The sequence below is a fragment of the Antennarius striatus genome, chromosome 16 (assembly GCF_040054535.1).
Source record: "Antennarius striatus isolate MH-2024 chromosome 16, ASM4005453v1, whole genome shotgun sequence".
NCBI lineage: Eukaryota > Metazoa > Chordata > Actinopteri > Lophiiformes > Antennariidae > Antennarius > Antennarius striatus.
Genome location: NC_090791.1, coordinates 8,632,746 through 8,652,826, shown reverse-complemented (window position 1 = coordinate 8,652,826; position 20,081 = coordinate 8,632,746). Strand labels below are relative to the sequence as shown.

General features: G+C 38.8%; 3 protein-coding genes across 10 annotated transcripts in view; 2 read left to right on the top strand and 1 right to left on the bottom strand.

The window, feature by feature from the left end:
- Positions 1-5, top strand: part of ciita (class II, major histocompatibility complex, transactivator) — a 13,522-nt gene extending 13,517 nt beyond the window's left edge. For all 6 annotated transcript variants that reach the window (XM_068337751.1, XM_068337749.1, XM_068337750.1 and 3 more), the window contains one exon: positions 1-5. This exon is cut by the window's left edge and continues 485 nt beyond it. The gene's annotated coding sequence lies outside the window, so the exon portion shown is untranslated.
- Positions 6-706: 701 nt separating this feature from the next.
- dexi (Dexi homolog (mouse)) lies at positions 707-3,793 on the bottom strand. The gene is made up of 2 exons (XM_068336727.1): positions 2,869-3,793; positions 707-2,572 (listed from the first exon to the last, which is right to left on the bottom strand). Exon 1 carries the CDS (start codon positions 3,291-3,293, stop codon positions 3,024-3,026), a length of 270 nt encoding a protein of 89 aa, XP_068192828.1. The 5' UTR covers positions 3,294-3,793; the 3' UTR covers positions 707-2,572; positions 2,869-3,023.
- Positions 3,794-4,097: 304 nt separating this feature from the next.
- clec16a (C-type lectin domain containing 16A) overlaps positions 4,098-20,081 on the top strand; it is a 31,353-nt gene continuing 15,369 nt past the window's right edge. For 2 of the 3 annotated variants that reach the window (XM_068336635.1, XM_068336633.1), the window contains exons 1-12: positions 4,098-4,303; positions 5,543-5,671; positions 6,491-6,624; positions 8,033-8,181; positions 9,584-9,689; positions 13,550-13,673; positions 13,860-14,034; positions 14,503-14,553; positions 14,815-14,931; positions 17,999-18,326; positions 19,399-19,507; positions 19,594-19,694. In XM_068336635.1, the coding sequence (XP_068192736.1) occupies positions 4,230-4,303; positions 5,543-5,671; positions 6,491-6,624; positions 8,033-8,181; positions 9,584-9,689; positions 13,550-13,673; positions 13,860-14,034; positions 14,503-14,553; positions 14,815-14,931; positions 17,999-18,326; positions 19,399-19,507; positions 19,594-19,694 (1,597 nt within the window). In that variant the 5' untranslated portion in view covers positions 4,098-4,229. The remainder of the gene's footprint in view (positions 4,304-5,542; positions 5,672-6,490; positions 6,625-8,032; positions 8,182-9,583; positions 9,690-13,549; positions 13,674-13,859; positions 14,035-14,502; positions 14,554-14,814; positions 14,932-17,998; positions 18,327-19,398; positions 19,508-19,593; positions 19,695-20,081) is intronic. The other variant, XM_068336634.1, reaches the window with a different exon arrangement.

Sequence of the window (20,081 nt, the reverse complement as noted above, 5' to 3'; positions counted from 1 at the left end):
TCCGAGCAAGTTTCATTTCTCCTTTTTGACACGGACTGACCTTTAAAAGTGACGCAGTATATTGAACTGTGGACAGTTGTTTATATTGTTGGCATCACCTCTTCCTACAGTTAAAATTTAACTAACAGACGAAGCAAGGACACACTTCCACTAATTCTGACTTACTGGCTGACTTGGATGTCTCTAGCGACATCTCCCACGTTTATCAGCTCAAATCAAAAAAATTAACTAAAATACTATAAATAAGCCATTGGAATTACTTGAGTGATATTTTAAATGTTGAAAATTGTAAGAGTATGTGAAATGTTGAATGCTGTTCAGAGATAAGAGAATAATTCGTTAAATACAAATATTTGGGAAAGAAAAGGACATTTTTCATATATGAAAGATATGTCATCGTGCACTTGTCTTAATTTTTTAAAGATTTGCTATTGTTTATTAACTGGAATTCCTCCAGCTACCAGTCCACTGTCCATATTGTGTTCCATGCTGGAGATTAACTTTTACTCCGTTAGAAACAACAAACGATTTTGGTACGTCGGGACAAGAAAGCGTTTCACAAGAGCTTCCGTTATCTGGTGCACTGTCGCCCTCTAGTGGACCAAATGTAGACTGACGTCAGAGAAGCAAATTCACACGTTCAAGTCATGCACATCGTCAATAAATCCCTAAAATAACACTTTGAAATAAGATACATCATTTTGGCATTTGCTCAAAGTTTATTAGACAAAGATTAGAAAAAAAACTCTTGGGTTCCACATCCTACTATGGCAGATTCAAGTCCGCAAAGTATATGAAGACTTTCAAATAAAACTTTTAATGTTGTTCTACTCCATTATCTTCTTAAACATTCATTACTGATTATCTGCAGAGGTCTTTATCTGGTTCAATGAATTCTACAAATTCTGGTTCAGATTCCAGTGCTCAACATACTGTATGATTATGGCTGAAGAAATGTAAATTTCTTCTAAAAACTGATTTCATATCCACACACCGTGAACATTGGGGTGAAAGGTCATCAGCAGACTGTAAAGCCCAGACAGGCATTGATATTTGGGGAAACGCTGGTTCAGAGCTTTAACTTTCCAAAACGAATCAAGATGAAATGCTTTTGTATGTGTGACTTTAGATATTTGGTGAAAAGCAGTCACATGACAATAATTAAAACACAGAATATGCTCACTGTGGCAGACATGTACCTTTGGATACTATGAGGAAATATTGGCTCTGTATTGCTTGAAAAATCAATGTTTAGTTTAGTAGCTATTCACAGATACATTATTTACAGTACTTTCAAGGCTTACAAATATCTAATAAGGCAAGTGAATTCTCCCTTTATAATTGTCGCTGTCATAAGGTCATTTCTTACAAGCACCCACAGGCAAACAGTTGGTACAACTATCTGATTCTCTGGAAATTCTCATTCATTCTGAAATGCCTCCTGACATGAATCCAGTTTATTATTGCTGCCATGAATAATCCTTTTGAAGAATTAGGTACAGAAAATAAACTGAAGAAAGTGCCATAACAACACATTTGACAGCTACTTTCTTTGAAAAACACTAAGCCGATGTCAGATGATATTTCAGGATTTTCTCTGATGTACATCTGGAACATTATAAAAGCCAACACATCTGCAACAGAGAGGACAAACAAGTCAAATATCTGGAGTACTTCTGAGGTTGTGTTTCATTATGTTTCACCCTTTGACACAAATACTGATAAGTTTGATACTTTGTCCAGCTGTGAGGACAGCTGTTAATACTAGAGTATTATTGTTAACATTCAAGGAGACACTGCATGTGCAACACGCATCTGATAGACAATAATAAAAGACAAAGTCTACCAAAGAAATAACTTTCCCCAGACTTTTGATAGAATATTAAGTATGGCAAATTTGGCTTGGTGCTCCTGATTAATAAGATTATTAAGGCTCTCCATGCCCACAATCTCTCTTTTAGTTTCACAGCCTGTTTCCAGTGACGGCATTGCATCTTGTTGGAGCTTGAATGCCTCACTGTGCTCCTGAGAAAGTGTAAATCACTGAGACAGACAAACTGTATGGGTGCAGAGCATTCATATTTTTAAAACAAACCAGACAAGCGCACACAAGTTGTTTTGAGTAACAAAAATTTGCAAGAGACCTACTGCATGTTGTTTTTCAGCACTATGCCAGTTCTATGCTCTTCACACAGTGTAGAACATCATACTGACTGAGGTGGGAAGGTCATATTCACCTCACACAGCGTCCAACCACTGTGTTACAGAACTGTGTTATTTGATTAGATTAAATGTAGATGACTTTAATCATGCACCACTGTTAAAAAAGAAAAGTCAACCACAGAGAACAATTGTTTTCTTCAACTTCCAGCACATTGTGCTTTCTTCTTACTTTATATTCAGTCCAGATTGCAGGAAACATACGCCAGTCCAAAAAAAAGGGGTGTCTGACCAAAGTCAATAGCTTTCAGGATGGCAGCAGGCTCCTTGAGCACTAATTGAGCACAGCGGGCGTTGACCCTCAAACTGCTGCTGATTACATGTCCGGCAGTCCTCCATCTTTTCTTCTGAGCTGACACAATGTGAAGACAGGTAACACAGAGTTAACAACATTCAAAACAATCAAAACACGTCTCAATATGGCTTCATGCTGGCTAATTTATGGCTTCATCAAGTGTGGTTGGTTGTTCAAATTAGATTCACAGGAATAATATATTCTATTTGCCCCCATAACAACTTTTTTTTTAAATTAAAAATCTATTTACTCTTGGAGATGATCTATTAATCTAATAGTGTGATTTCAAATGTTATTGTATGTGCAGATTTAAAAAAAAAAAAAAGTTCAGGACTTTTGTGCCCTATAATTACCTTGTCATTGATCTCTCTGAGGAAAAAGGGAAGCAACATCATCCACGTTGAGCCATTTTCCTCCACTTGACGAGATTGTCCCAGTTTGTCCCAGCCTCCATCATCACCACCCCAGTTTAAATCTCATCCTCATCCTCCAGCACAGCACTGCTACGTCACTCCAGATACCCCTCGAACACATCCAGTTCCGTGTCCGTGTCGTACGGAACCGACGCGGGGTCGGATAGCACCCCGAGGTCCACCAGCGCCTGGTCCATGTCCTCGGGCAGAAATACTATCCCTACATTCAGTACGATGTACTCCATCAGAAAGGCATAGTAGAGGATCAGGACGTTCACAAAGAACAGGCCCAGATAAAACATATATGGGAGTTCGTCCAACAGTGATTCTATCGAATCTAGCTGGGCATTAATTGGATGTGTCATAGAAAGAAAGAAAATATGTTTGGATCCGTGCTTTTTGTGTGGGGTCGGGATCTGGAGTGGCCGGTGCTAAGAATCTAGAAATCCTTGGGTGGAAAAGGGACCGGGGCGTCCATCGCGTCCCGACTCGAAAGCAGTGAGGTTGCAGCTTCGTTTTAAGTCTGGGTTACTTCAACGATACTTTAACTGTGCTGGCCAAAAGAAACAAGAAGAGCCGAGTGGACACGAGGTCGTACTGTCCATAGCTAATTATATCCGACGGACCGTATAAAGATATCGAGTTCGCTAGCTCAACGCGTTCTTGACGTTGGTTCTTCGGGTTTGCGGAATTCACGCCATAACAACCGGACAACACTCAAAACCGCAGAACTGAATGCTAATAGAGGAAAACGCTAACATGTATACAAGTACATAATTACGTCTGTATACAGACCTGTACAGGGAAACCTGGAATGCTCACGAACACACGGAGTTGACGTCGACACAAAACAAACGTCCTAACATTTTTGTCGTCAGTGTCTAAACAGTCTTAGCCACAAAGCAACACATGACGCATCGACAGCTGATTGGCTCAGACTTTTCAAACTCTGTTGTGATTCGTCTATTGATTGTCATTCGGTTAAACGTGCCACCTCTCGAGGACGTGTCGCGTTTTTAAGTCGTCATTGATAATACAGGAAGTAAATTATGTAGTTTTCATTCACCCCAACCTATATTTCATTCGAACAGCACAGCTGAAAAGGGACAACAACTCCCAAACTCCCAGTTCTTCAATCCATTTACGTAACGCTCCCACCACCGCTGCTATCGCTGCCTCTCACCTTCTGTTTGCTAAGTGGTTATCAGACAGTAGAGTGGGTGTAATGGTTACTCGAGGATATTAATGTGAGCACAATAACAAGTCCGGCAACATAAAGCCACCCTTGTAAAACTAAAACCATGTTTGGCCGGTCACGTAGCTGGGTTGGAGGACAGGGAAAAACGAAAAATATCCACTCCTTGGACCATCTGAAGTGAGTAGCTAGCATTATATGTGCTAACATTAGCCGATATCGACTATCAGCGGCACATTAACTGAGTTGACATGAGCTGAAATAGCAAATGAAGTAGCTGTCAGTTCAGACAGCTAATTGTTTTCGGGTCCTTGTCCCTTTCTGCTTGGTAAAGTAGCACGGGATGTGTGGTGGAGCTTGTAGGATTTGAAGTGAAAAGACATCAACAGTTGTGTTTCGAAAAGGTTTGGAAAAAGAAATCAGAATACTAATCATGAATGCTATGTATAAGTTGAAAACCAAATCGATTGACTTAATCAAGTACCCTATGTCACATCGGAGCTGTATTGGAAATTACTTTGTTCTCTCGGTATGTGAACCGATCACAATATTAGAACCTAAACCTGTTTTGCTATAGCAGGTGCACTAAATCAACCAAAGTGTCGAGAGACCTCTGTCATGCAGTCTGCTGATCCAGAGTAGACTAGTGTAATTATGCATAACTAGAAAACACGTGTTTGTGTGCGTCGTTTTTGATTGGTGATTAGATGTATTAATATATTTTGTATGATCCATTTAGTCTAGAAATTGGTTTATTGGATTCCTAGTAATTGATGTTTATAACATCCAGTTAATTTGTTATACACTTTATTAAGTCCAGCAACTTCGGCTTCCAGATATGTCTTAAAGTCTAATCAGTCATATAGTTAAATGATGACAACTAATGATTGATCAAAGGGTCATATCAGATGTTCAGCATTTATGAAGATTACTTTTGAGATGTGTATTTTAAAGGCACTATTTTGCCTCATTTAATATCTCATGTATATGTCAATTATTTTTTACTTTTTTTACAAAATAATATAAAAGTGTAAACTAATATCTAAATTGTCAGATAAATGTTATCAAGATAAAAAGTAGAAGATTTACCTTCAAAAATCAGTCAGTTGGAAATGTAAATAAACAGAAAATGTAAATGCAACCCACTTAAGATTTACACAAAATAAAGTGTTTGAGTAAATTTGAAATAGTCATAATTCATATTTATTTTTTGTTCTGGAATCTTACAGTAAGATATTTTTGGACACAAAAAGTACCGTATTTGTTTCTTAATATTGACAGGTGGTCTTCATGATTACTGATTTAGTATCCCTAGAAAATATAATATTACCCTTTTTGTACATTTTAACAGCATAAAACTGAGATCTGTATCCTCATTTTCTTTTATTCATTTTCCTTTCATCCATGTGGCTACATCAGGTATATGTACCATGTTCTAACCAAAAACACCACAGTGACTGATCACAACCGAAACCTTCTAGTGGAGACCATCCGTTCCATCACAGAGATCCTGATCTGGGGTGACCAGAATGACAGCTCTGTGTTTGAGTAAGTAATTGTCAGCGTTCTTATGTGCATATGTGAGGGATCCATTGGAATCAAAGTGACAGTTTTACACTAGACTATTTTTATTGGGGTTGTAAATGTGCTACCACTAGCATTTAAGACACTAGTCTCTGTGTGTGTTTTGTAATTAAGGTGTGGATAAACTTGGAAAAACATTCCAAGAACATTCTCTGTTTGGTCATTCTAAATCACTGAAGCAGTTCAGTCTGCGGAGGCAGTTTTTTCCTGGAAGTCAAGCTCAGGAGACCAGAGTGCTGTGCTGAATGTCATCACAATTGTCTAACCATTGCAACCCCTGACTTTATAAAATGGAACAAGAAATGCTGAAGAGCAGAAAAACCTTAGAATATGTTGACAATGTACCTGGAATCACTTTGTGTAAACAATCATATTTTGTTAGAGTTGAAGTGAGTTGATGCAGAGTTATTACAGGCGTGTGATTATGGTAATGATGTGTATGTGACTGTAGCTTATCCACAAAGTACAACGCAGAACCAGTGTCCAAATGTAACCCTAATTTTGTTTCATTTTTTAAATTTAAAGTATATTACTGCCTTATCAAATTTTCATGGAACCATTTTTAGAATATTGTGACAGAAAGACTCAAACTGGATACAAGAGAAGAGAGAGTGCCCTAAATGTCCCGAAACTCATTTACTGGAATCAAATTAGGGATGTTGTGGATTAATGATATGAATATTTTTGTTTTATATCAGGAAGAAGTCATCATGATCATGATCTTGTATGCATTTTCTGTGTACACTTATATGAATATATGTATACGCATCTGTATGTGTTCAGCTTCTTCCTGGAAAAGAACATGTTTGCCTTCTTCCTGAACATCCTGCGTCAGAAATCGGGACGTTATGTATGTGTCCAGCTCCTGCAAACCCTCAACATTCTGTTTGAAAACATCAGTCATGAGACTTCCTTGTGTAAGTAATATAATCAACACTGTTATAAGTTGGACGAGGATATAAAGATCTTAATTTGGTGTGGATGTGATTCAGAATTGGCACCAAACAAGTTGGATATTATACATTTAATATTCTGGTATTATACAAGAAAATTAGTAGTTTTCCAAAATCTAAACGAGATCTTTACATTAGAAAAAGAAGAATTTTTATAGATGTTTTCCAATTTACACACTATAATCAAAAAATTAAAGAGAGGCTGGCAAACCCCAACCTCAACTTTTTATAAATACATATAATTCAGTCACTAGTCAATAATTGCGATTATCTCAACTGCACAAGAGTCTGTTTAAACATTAACACATACACAACAAAGTGATGTATATAAAAGCCGAGAGGGAGAAGGGTGGACTCTTTGCAGTAAGGGATGAATTTTTATTTTAACAAAAGTTACAAAAATTATCAAAAATCAGTATGGTGCCAAACATTTCAATGAAATAGCGCCCACCAAATATCTTCACAACCGTTAGATAGAAAGATGAAAGAAAAAGCACATTACTTGGGCGGCAAAGGGGATGAAAATGAGATGATGACCTTGACCTTGAGAAAACTAGGTCAAATTTCAACTTTTGTACTCATTGCGGACTTTTGGAAGGCAGTCGTGATACCGTACGGGCATTCTATGGCTGACGGCATCCGAAAGTGCACTACTTTCTGTGAGTGAGTGTCACAAAAACACAAAAGGGCTTTTAACAGTCGATAAGAGTGTGGGTAAAGGTGATACAGATAGAGGGTGGTTTAATATGAGTATGGGGAGGGCTCATAAACGTTTAAATTACCATAAATAATAAGATAAATAGTTTGTCGCTCTATCGCGGAATTCGTCAATTGCATGTGGTTCTTGGTACGTATTAACCGCGAGGAATGATGGGGCACTATATACCTTTTTAGGTACACATCTGAAACTTGATGATATAATCACAAAACAAAAAGCAATATTTTCAGGAAGCCAGAGGCCCAAAAATGTATAGGTCAGGGTAAAATGTTAAATTTGCGGGATGTTGCAGTCTCTGACTGCCATGTTTTTCAATGCATTTGTACGCTAAGTGATGCAAGGTATGCGGCACTGCAAGTCATGACTGATATGCAGTACACTGCATTACCAGTCTGCAGTTTTGTTGTTGCTTGGCAACCACATACCCATCAGATGATACTTTAACTTATGCAGTGGCTTTCCATCCTATGCATAGTAAGAAAGGTTTGTGTTTTGATAAATTATAATGTAATTTAAAACTTACATGTCGTATCTTGTTAGCAGGTCTTGGTAGACTTCTTCTGTTCTCAATGTGGCCAACAATAGATAGTTTAACCTCACTGATTTGTTAAGAGTAGAGCAAATAAGAAACATTATCCTTTGTCCTCTTTTCAGATTATCTCTTGTCAAACAACCATGTAAACTCGATCATCGTCCACAAATTTGATTTCTCAGACGAGGAGATCATGGCCTACTATATCTCCTTCCTCAAGACCCTGTCCCTGAAACTCAACAATCACACTGTGCACTTCTTCTACAATGAGGTGAGGATGGGCTGGGTGATCTTGCCAAAATATTATATTACAGTGTGTTGACTCATAGTAATGTGAAATGATTACAATACAAATTGAGTTGAGGATGTTGACATCCTAAGAACAGCTGGGTCTGTCATCCGAGGGGAGGGGGGAGGGGGCGGGGGTTCTGAGACAATTCAAAGCAGGGCCACTTAACATCATTAACTTTTATGAGTCATGAAGCATTTGTCATGAGTTCTTAAATACAGTGGTACCACTACTTAGAAATTTCGTAAGTAGAAAATTTTGTAAGTAGAGACGCGTTTTCCATTCAAATGCCCTAATCCATTCCAGGACATAAATGTTTTATAAAGCATAAAAATTCATCAAAACATGTAACAAATACATGTTACAATTAGATTATTACAAAATAAAGGAGAGTTGTGCATAATGTAAAAAACAAAGAATTAAAGAATAAATATGACTGTCATTTACCTTTTAACAGCTGTCCTCATTGTTTTTTGCCTTCTTTGGTTCATGCGATCCTATCTCACGATGCCGAACATCAGAGTGAATTCCACTCCTCCTTTTGAACTTCTCTAACCACCCACGCGATGCCTTAAACTCCTTAAACTTCCTTTTGTTTTAATAACGTGGTGATTGTAGATGCATTACAGCCATATTCTTTGGCCAGATCAACCAAACACATCCCTTTCTCATGCTTTTCCATTATCTCTTGCTTTGTTTGTATGGACAAAAAACTCTTCATCATTTCTTTTCCTCTATTCTCCGTCACTTTCTTGGGGTCCATAGTGAATACTCAAGAAGAACTATCAGAACACGTCATGGGTCGAGGGCCGAATGACGAGGACGCTGCATAGACAACTATCTAACGACACACTGAGGTCCCTCTTAGCCAATGGGATGCCAGGATGTTAGATAATAGCCAATGACACAGCAGCTATAAGAATGTTGCGTTCAGGAACCTTCGGGAGCTGCGAGTAGCAGCCCACACTGTATTTTTACCTTTCATAACTCGAAATTTCTTTCCTAACTACAGGCAATATTTTCCTGTTGAGGGGTTCCATAAGTAGAACATTTTGTATGTAGAGACATTAGTAGAGGTACCACTGTATTTGAATTGTTTCACAAAGTTTATCACAGTCCATTTTTGGCTGAAGAAGGAATATAGATTTTGTGTTGTGCCCAGATATTAACACGTGCTTCTCACTAATTGTGACAGAGCCAAGAATATCCGTCCCCTCTCGCTTCTTTACTGCCCCACCCCCTCTCTCACTTGCCCCCCCCCCTCCCTCTCTCTCACTTGCTCCCCATCTCTCCCACTCTATCTCTGTGGTAGGTGTGACAGGAGTGAGACGGTGCATTACTTTGCTTTGCTTACTGTGGTCCACTCTCTGTCTCCCACACACAGCACACTAATGACTTTGCCCTGTACACCGAGGCCATTAAGTTTTTCAACCACCCTGAAAGTATGGTCCGCATCGCAGTTCGCACCATCACACTCAACGTCTATAAAGGTGAGAATTCAGGACATGCATGTGCACATGCTAATCACACACACACACACACACACACAAACTCGCGCGTACACACACACTCGCTCTCTCGTTTCCTTCTTTGTTGATGCTGATTCTGCTGCATGAGCATGACTAACAGGCAACACAAGTAAAAACAAAGATACAAGAGATTTATTTTTTCAAAGAGTAGGTATCTATAATTATGTAGTCAAGTTATATCTTCTGACATTTTTTTGAAATCGACATTAAAATAGACTAATAAATGGATTTCTATTCATTATTCCCAGCAAGGTAGGGGTCAGGACAGCCCCACCTGGTTGTAAATGTAGTCTGTTTTTTATCAGCCATTAGGTTCATATCATCTCTGGTGATCTTCAAGACAGCATTTCTAGTAAACTGAAATTTGGCGCCTCAAAACTGGTCATGTCTGACTGTCATGATACAGCAGAACTGAAGACATGATGTTAGCGTATAACAACATGTACAATGCAGTCTGGCCATAATCTTTTGAGGACAGATAAAGAGTTTTATTACTTGCTGTGGAATTCTGACTTTTTCCATCCAGTCCTCTCTTTATGTATGCTTTTGTCATGAATGAAGGAACGTCTCCTATTACTTATTTCAATCATTTACTCTCAGTTTTGTTTGCTTGGTAACAAGCATATTATGGAGTGTACCTGTGCATAAAGATGAATAGGTATTCATGTTTAAAGAGGGTAATTGGATGTAAATGCTGTATGATATAGAGTTTTACTTGAGCCTCATGTGTTTTTAGTTTCCCCTAAATCCCAGCTATAATTAATTTATTGCCAAGAGATGATATTAAGCTTTTCATATTAATCTTTACACCCCCGGCTCAGTCAGTCGTGCGTCTCTGTAATTCTTCATAGATTGAATGAAAGAAATTCTGGAGTTGCAAATTAATCCATAGCATTACTATTAATTACAATTTAATAAGATGTAAATGTCTAATAACTAAAAAATTAAAAACTGAATTCAGTTATACCCAAGTCAAGAGTTGGGTGTGGTGCCTAATACTGTGTTGTCACAAATTATCAATGTTGCTGCGCCATTGAACTAGCTTGCACACATTTTTTGTTTTGTTTTTTTGGAGTTTATCATACTTATCATGCATTATCATGGAAATCCCATGACCCAAAAGTATATTGCTCAGCACAGCAGCAATGTTGACGGTCACATCTGGTCTCCTGAATGCATTGATTTCAGTGTTGTTACAGGGAGAAGCATAGTATAATTACTGGTTTAGCTTTTCCTCTACATCTCATGCTTCTCTTCAAAATACTCGACATATCAACTACAGTATCCTGTCTCTCTCCACATCTGTATGTGTAGTCTTGCATGCATGCTTTGTCTGGAATTACTGTCTGAAATAATTTCATAGTCTTTATTCTGTAATTCTCAAATGTGAAATCATTACAATTAATGTAACTGACAATGTAGCTTAATGGTAAAGATAATGTAAGGATTTTTTTTAGACTATTCTCAGAATTGTCAGAAGTGTTATGCTATTTTCATTTTTTGTGATTTTATTCACTGAAAGTTTGATTTATTTCCAAATATATTAATGTAATAATTACTTCTCAAGTGCTAGAAATAGTTGTTTGATGTCACTCATCAATTCATTGGCTTGTGCACTGCAACCCATGACATACTGGAAAAAGATTTTTACTGGTGTCAGTGTATGTTTTTTATTTGTTTACAGGTATATTGTTATGAAGAAGGTCCTTATTTCAGTGGTTAACCAGTCAAAAGCAAATGTGAATGTTTAGATGTTTAGTCTGATGTAAACTCCTTTTCCAGATGTGCCATTGTCTGCAGTTTATTTAGTTGAGATGCCTGTGGGGCCTTTCCCACCTCCACCCCCCCACAGCTGCCCCTTTAGTCACATTAACCCTGTGTCTGTTTCCCCTCTCCCCCCTCCTCTTCAACAACCACTCCTCTTCCTCTCCTTGTTTCTCTCCTCCTCTACCTCCTCCCTCTACGCGCCCCATCTGCCTAACTCCAGTTTCATGTAAGTTGGTTCCATTCATTCAGTCTTTTTCTCAGGGCTGTGTATCCAGAAACATTTCTGTCCCATACTCCAGCCAGTTGTTCGTACCATATTTGATACAATTGCAATTCTAAAACTGGTGTTACAGTGGGTCATAATTCATTCAGTATTTTTGTAGGTTGGCTAATTTTTATCATTACACTTATTCAAGGATTGGCTGTCCTAGGTTGATTTTAATACATTTAACCAAGTGGAAACATTGGTTTAAAATGTGTCATTTGTACACAAATGTCAGTGTTTGTTGATACCAGCCCTATTGTTTGTAAAATGTATGTTTGTTATACTGGCATAAATCCAAATTGTAATTCTTGTTCTTATAAACCATTTTGTATCACTCAGTCCCATACGTGCTAAAAACCTGCATGCATTTGAACGGCCTAAATGATTTATTCTTTTAAAGACTTAATTTCTGCAACACCACACGTGTTGTTGTTGCCATGGTGATGGGTTTAATAGTTTTAGCCACTGCAGTGATTCAGTCAATCAATTCATGTGCTGATGGTTTAAGCTGGAATGATGCAGTGACTTGGGTTTGAGTTGTAGCTTTGCTTCCTGCCCTTATGTCATTCATTTGTTTGGTTTTTGTCCAGTCCTGCATTCCCTGAATGAGAAGTCAGTTTGTCTGACCCATGCAGAATGGAAATTACTATCAACTATCTTTTTACTTTCGGATAACTACGTAAGGAAATGGAAATAAGCAGCGCTGTAAACTTTGCCAATCAGTAGTCATTCACAGAGCAATAGCTATTGTCTATCAGCTATGGTTTAAATGTCGTGCTTTTCCACAGCTCCCCTTATACACTGCCCGGCCAAAAAAAAAAAGTCACCGTTTGGGTTTCAATAAGCAAATTGCAGTGTTATGATCAGGGGTTGCTTCGGTGGGTCAAGTCTAGGCTCAGCAATATTATTCAGCAACAAAATTAAGTCAGCTGAGTATCTGAATGTACTGAATGACCAGGCAATCTCATAAATGGATTTTTTCTCCCGGATGGCACGATCATAATCCAGGACAACAATGCCAAAATTTATCGGACTCTAATAGTGAAAGAGTGGTCGAGGGAGCGTGAGGAATCATTTTGACACATCAGTTGGCCCCCACAGTCCTGAGCTTAACCCCATTCAAAGTCTATAGGATGTGCTGGAGAAGACCTTGCAGAGTGGTTTGACTCCTATCGTCAGTATAAGAATTCGGCCAAAAATTGATGCAATTCTGGACAGAAGTAAATGCTGTGACGTTGTACGAGGTTGATTTTTTTTGGGCCGGTCAGTGTATTAAACTGCCATTTCAGGCTCATTCAGTCAGATGCAAGAAGGGATTTTTAACAGCTGTAGTTTATCTCCTGCTGTTAATTGTATTGTTAATGTTTGTAGTGTTAAATACAAAGCTTTTCTTTTATAGGGTACGTTTGACCATCTGTCAGTTAACTTTGACTTAATATAAATCTGTCCAATCTGATGAATCTAACTTGGCTTTCTTATGTAGTCTTTTGCGCAGTGTTAATGTAAACAAAAGAATCTTGTATTCCCACACATGAACAGTAGATTGACTTTATCTACTACTGCTCAATTCTACCAAACATCTGAATTGATCTCTTCTTTCCAATGGTTTTGGGTTTTAGTGTCGGGTATTTTTTTTTTTTTTTTCCTTATTTCTGAAATTATGTTCAACTATCAAATTTTGTGAATTTATTGTGGTTTATAAAGTGTGTGTATGAATGTGTGTGAGTACTGCTGCAGGCCTACAGCCTTGTGAACAAACTCAACCCAGATCTTGACCTGCTCTTTCTAGTGGACAACCAGCACATGCTGCACTACATCCGAGATAAGACAGCAGTGCCATATTTCAGCAACTTGGTTTGGTTTATCGGCAGCCACGTCATTGAACTGGACAAGTGTGTGCAAACAGATGAAGAGTAAGAACCATCAATTTATCCTTGTTGTTGTTATTACTGACAATGACCTCTAGAGGTCATAGTAGTAATGCTTGTAAAGGATTAGTGTACATAAGAGTATTCGTGCCTGAGTATGTTTGATCATTGATTGCTTCTGCTACTTGAATAACATCTTTGTGTGTTTTGGACCCTTTTTTTGTGTCCCAGACATAAAAACAGAGGGAAGTTGAGTGACCTGGTGGCAGAACATCTGGATCACCTCCACTACCTGAACGATATCCTCATCATCAACTGTGAATTTCTTAATGATGTTTTGACGGACCACCTCCTCAACCGTCTCTTCCTGCCCCTCTATGTGTACTCTTTAGTTAGTCCTGAGAAGGTTTGTGAACATATGCAGTGCTGTGCTCTTCTGTCATATTAATCCTGCTTTATTTGTTCATTTCATTTTTGTTTTGGTAGCGCTGTCATTTGCCTGAAACATAACATACATTTATTTAGTTATTAAATCAAGTTAACAGTGTCAACAGAATTAAAAAAGCTGCTTGTATGTACTGATTCATCATCAGATTTTAAAATGGGATTGTTAAAACATTTAATGCTGCACATATTACTTACCTTTTAATCAACGGTCCAGAATTTTTGATCCAAAAGACCAGGTATTTGAATATAAGTAACATAAGTAATGACTTGTATGGTTCTTTTTAAAGTATTGATATTTGGACTATCGGTTAATTTTAGCTATGTGTTTTATGTCCCCAGTTTTATCTCTTTCAGTTTACTATTTCATTTGTCTTCTGAAGGATTGTTGTGTGTATAACTTTAACTGAGCTCATTTTTTTTCCCTTAGTCTGAAGAGCGAAAGATCAACCCTCAGGTGTCTCTATACCTGCTCTCTCAAGTAAGTAAGACACTCGTCTGATCCATTATGTGAATGCAGCCAATGCTACTGTAGGATGTGTTGTATACTTCTCTGTCTTGGCTTTACAAGGATTTAATTAAATGCTGTATTTTACTAGGGTTTATTTTTGGGAGGCAAGGAGGCCATTCAGCATTTTCAAAATATGTATCGTGTTCATGAGGAGATAAACCATATTTATTTTCCTCCATGTATTTTTTTTAAATCCGTTGTTGCTCTTATTCCTTTCTTTATGTTTTTCAGGTGTTTCTGATCATCCACTATCAACCGCTGGTTAACACACTGGCCAATGTTGTCCTCAATGGAGACCTGTCTGTCTTTACCCCACAGTTGGATGTGCACAGCTCACAAAAACACACGGTAACACAAAAAAAAGTACAAACGGTTTTTAACATTTTCATCACACATATTCTGTATCTCTCTCCGTGTCTCACACACACATACACACAAGCACTTTAATTCCTGAAGTCTGTGTATGTTGTTATGAGATTTTGGAGTTGTGTTTTGCTCCCTATTTTGCCCACATCAAGACAAGATCAATCAAATTACCTACAACTGTTTATCAAACTCTTTTTTTATTTCTGCTTTACTCCCATCAAAGCCCCGGACTAGCCCCCTCCTATTTCTTCTTCCCCTCCTTCATTGTTTTGAGTTGTACCTTTCATTCTTTTTTCTCATTGTCTGCCTTTCTTTCCATCTCCCCCTGCCTCCCCCTTACTTGCGGTGCCTGATTCCCCTCACACCTCATTTTGAATTTTCTCCTCCTCGAGGTTTCTTCCTTTTCTCTCCACTCCTCTCACTTCACCACCACCACCACAAATACAAACACATGCGCACCAACACACACACACACACACACACACACACACACACACACACACACACACACACACACACACACACACACACACACACACACACACACATACACACACACACACACACACACACACTTTCTGACCATCTTTTTGTGAAGCTACTGGGTTTGTTGAGCTAGTGAGCATTTCTGAGAACCCTTGTGGTTATTCTCTGTTTTGTGTGCTAGACCTGTGGCTGTTGTAAGAAGCTACCTACATTTTCAGTGAATGTGAGCGGTGGCGTGACATTTAAATTATGTTGGTTTACCACAACAGGAGGCAGCCAGACCCAAACTGGTGCCGGCTGGCAATTCATTTAACAGTTGACTGTATCCTCTGCATTCTTTTTGGCTTAAATAACGTACATTGCATTTTCAATTGGGTTGTAGTTGAGTAATGGTGTGTGTGTATTTATCCTGAACTGTTCCTCTCCTGAAGCTTTTAAGCAGGTGATTGTGCTTAATTTGTGTGACAGTGATTTCTTGTCGGGCTTTAAGAGTTTTTTGGGGGCTTTTTTGTCGAAAGCAGAAAGAAATTTACCAGGTTCCATAAAGAGACTCAGTTTTACCTCTGCCAAGAAGATTAGGAGGAGGTTTTTTAATTGCTCAAGGCAATTCCCGATGATCCATTAAAAGCTTTTTGTACATTCATTGTTTATGGACATCGATCATTAATGCCACATCACTGAACTACTGCTGCATTATTGTTTGCTTTATTGTAGCCCAAGCGTAGACGTATGAGGTTTCTGTTTCTGCACAGGTGATCATATGTACTTCCTGTTTGTGTATGATGTGGCGCAAATTAGGTCATATGATGGTACGGTGACAGCTCGCATACCTAATCCAAAATTCTTTCCTGGAAGAAGAGCTTTTTTTAATTACATTTTCTCTCATTCTTTTTTTCAAAGATAGGTTTACTAGCAAGTGTACCGGGTAGCTTTATAATGTCAATATTTGCATTCGTAACATCTTTTCCCTAAAACAAACGCAAACATTTATATACATTTGTCTGTGACCTGAAATGTACATACGTGTGTGTTTATGTAGATGCGTATGTCAATGTAGGTGTGTATTAAATGTTGCTTGACCTCCATTTATTTCTCAGCATAGCGAGAACGGTTTACCAGAACAGGCATGATACACACACACACACACACACACACACACACACACACACACACACACACACACACACACACACACACACACACACACACACACACACACACTAGTCTATTAATTACAACTAAATGCAATGTAACATTGTTGAAACAAGTGTGATTTTTTTTAACTTTTTCGCTGACTTGAATTGAGTCATGATTTTGGATTTTGATGTGGCATCAGTGTGTTGATGATTGTCGCCATCAGCCAGCACAGGCAGTGCGGTAAGATGAAACCACCAATTAAGAGAGATGACAACTGGTCCAAACAGATGGTGAAGTAGTTTCTATCCTCCAGAGAGAAACATGCTGCATTAATTCACTACTGGTACCTCACTTTGTACACCACAAATTGTGTACAAAGTGATGATGTTTTGTTGATGTTGGTGATGCAGATGACTGGTGGAAAAATCAACGTGTGCTTGTCTGCTGTGTCAGATTGTAAATGTGTTCACATCAGAGCAGTGTGAATGGTCAAGATGACTTCAGCAGTTTGGCTTGCAATGTCAACAGGGTGTCAGTTTGAAAATAGCAAAAACATCTAAAGTACTAATCCTTAAGTCCATTCTGTCATCTTTGACAATTACGCTTTCATGATCAGTTTTTTCACTTGAATAAAGCATAGCAATAATTTTCATTGTGATCATAGATTTACCGTAAGTCAGTGGCTTTCTGCAGAGTAAGTGATCAGCTCTTTCCTGTTTGTGTATCAGCAGTTTAGTACATGTTTTAGGACTGAATGCGACAAACCAATTCACATTCAGTATGACTTTGCAGAAGTAATTTGTGCGTGTGTGTGTGTGTGTGTGTGTGTGTGTGTGTGTGTGTGTGTGTGTGTGTGTGTGTGTGTGTGTGTGTGTGTGTGTACACACACGTATGTCTGCCTACATTTTGTATTAACTGATCATTTTCTTCTCAAATAAAATTTCTCAAGGAGGAAGTGGCTTGTGCGTTTTAACAGGCCTCCATCGACAAGATAGCGCATGACTGATTTACTGTAAAACTCAAAGTGTGACAAAATATAGGCAAATCAGCAGACACACATGCTTGTGCTTATGCAAATAGTTTTTTCCTGGTAGCGACTGTGTTTAATATCCATACTTAAATTAATACACCCTTTCACATGTTGCAACCTTTTATCTGCTTTTTCTGTTAGTCATGAGCTTGTTGACTTATGCTTTTAGCACAGTTCTCTTATGAATGTGACGAACAGAAGTGATGGAACATTCCCTTAATTTGAAGTCAAAGCATCTTTGAAAGCCAACAATATTTTCACAACTATATCATCATCAGAGAGCATTAAAATCTAATAAAAAGCTGATAATTTTTTTGTTGATCCTTGCTTCCAGGTGGATGTGATGATCTCTTGTCTCCTATGGTTACCTTTCTGTTTTTCTGCCCCCCCCCCCAGACCGGTGCAGGAGGTGTGCGTGGGTTCACCAAACCCCCGGAGTCTCTAGAGCGCTCCCTTGAGTTGTCACGTCACCGGGGCCGCAAGAGAACTCAGAAGAGGCCAAACTACAAAAACCTGGGGGAGGAGGAGGATGACGACAGGGCTGGGGGAGGGGGAGGAGGCAGTGCAGGAGGAGTAGGAAGCAATGGTGGAGGAGCAGAAGATGGCTGGGATGACGACAGAGGAGAGAGGCAGGGAGGCCGAGAGAGGGAGAAGGGAAAAGGTACAGAGGGAGGAGGAGGTGGGAGTTCTAAGGGAAGCAGAGCGAGTGGGGAGACGGCGGAAGGTGAGTGTGTGTCTCATTGGACACACAATACAGGACCGTGTTTTGTGTCTTTATTCCCATCAGTCTGACACAGTCTTCCATGATGCACCCTGGTTACCCGACAGTCACCACAGCAGCAGTCCTCGTCTCCAAACAGAAAACAAAAGAGATGACAGAACTTAACTTTAACTTTTAGACAGATCTTAAACGTTAGAAAAATTTAAAATAGCATCTGAATGTTTACCTTAAATGTGTTGTGCTTTTTTTGCACTACATTGTGAGTGCTGAATCCAGTATGCAAACGACTGCTGTCATCTCCATGGTTTTACTGTCTTATCATGTAAATTCAGATTATATTCAGCCTCTACTCAGGAATGCAGAAGCAAAGCAAGTACAGCATAAAGAAAGTAAATCTTTTCTTTGGCTTGTTTGGAGATGAGGCTTCCCTATTTTTGCTGCTTCCCTTGTTTGACGCGGCTGATCATGAACCTCCATGGCAGCCAGCTCTCCAATTCCACGGTGACTCACCATTCATACTGTGCCCCTCACCTTCCGCCTGTTTTTCACTCCCGCTCTGTGTACATGTGTGTTTGAATGTGTGTGTTAGTAAGATTGTGATGATATCACATATCTGAAATGATTCCTCCTCTAACTGAGAAGATTCAGTCGGGGGAGAAGTGCTGGACTACACAATCTGCAGGACCTCTTGAGGTCCAAATGCACACACATATTTTTTCAGTATGGTTTTTTAACTTGCATGCAGATTTGTGCTGCATAGGAACAGATTCAAAATGACACAACATTTGTGGGTGGAAGAAGCACCATTAATCTTCAATTGGCTGAAATAAATAGGATAAATGAAAAGTTTAATGTTAAGGGTCATTGTTGACTAAGATGGGCTTTTATACATTTTGCCTTTCTTCTGCCAGCAAAATATGAGAAGGAAGCCTTTCAGACTGTATATTCATCATCACTGTGGATATTTCCCTTGGTGTAAGGTGTGTTCCTGCTATGTGATGGGAATAGAATGAAGAACAGCTTCACATTTATGGATATTGAGGCCATTATGAGGTACATTGATTTGTGCACACAGAGATAGAGATGGTGGTGATGGAGAAGTGCAAGGTGCCGGAGCTGACAGAGCAGAACATCACTGATGAGGAAAAGACTGCTGCGGCCCGAATGCACACACAGAGGAGCAGGTACACACACAAACATGTTAACACACAAATGGACTTGTGTAGAAGTAAACAGAAAAGACAGGATTGATGAGGCCTTTCTGTTTCAGGCCTTTTTTGGACATGGTGTACAGCGCTCTGGACTGCACCAAGGATGACTACCACGCCCTGTTTGTCCTCTGTCTGCTTTACGCTGTTTCTCATAGCAAAGGTTGGCCTTTCATTTCAATACACACATAGAATTCAGTTGGTTGTAGCAGCTTATTCTACTGTAGGTAGCAGGAAGATTAAATGGTGGTCTGAACATTGAAAAGCCACTTGTATGCCTACCTAAAGTTAATTTGGTACAGACAAACCTCGCTTTCCAAACACAATTTGTTCCGGAAGGCAGTTCGAATACCGATTTGTGCGAATTCCCAATACATTTTTCCCATTACAAATAATGTAAATGGTCTTAATCCGTTCCAAGACGCTAGAAAACTACCTTTTCAACATAATATGTTATTTCATAATGTCATTTATACATCAAATTGTATAATAATGAAACATATCAAAGAAATGTAAAAGAAAGAAACAAAAAAGAAAGAAAAAAAAACAT

Coding starts and splice junctions, on each gene's coding strand:
- dexi (XM_068336727.1), bottom strand. CDS start 3,293: ATGACACATCCAATTAATGCCCAGCTAGATTCGATAGAATCACTGTTG.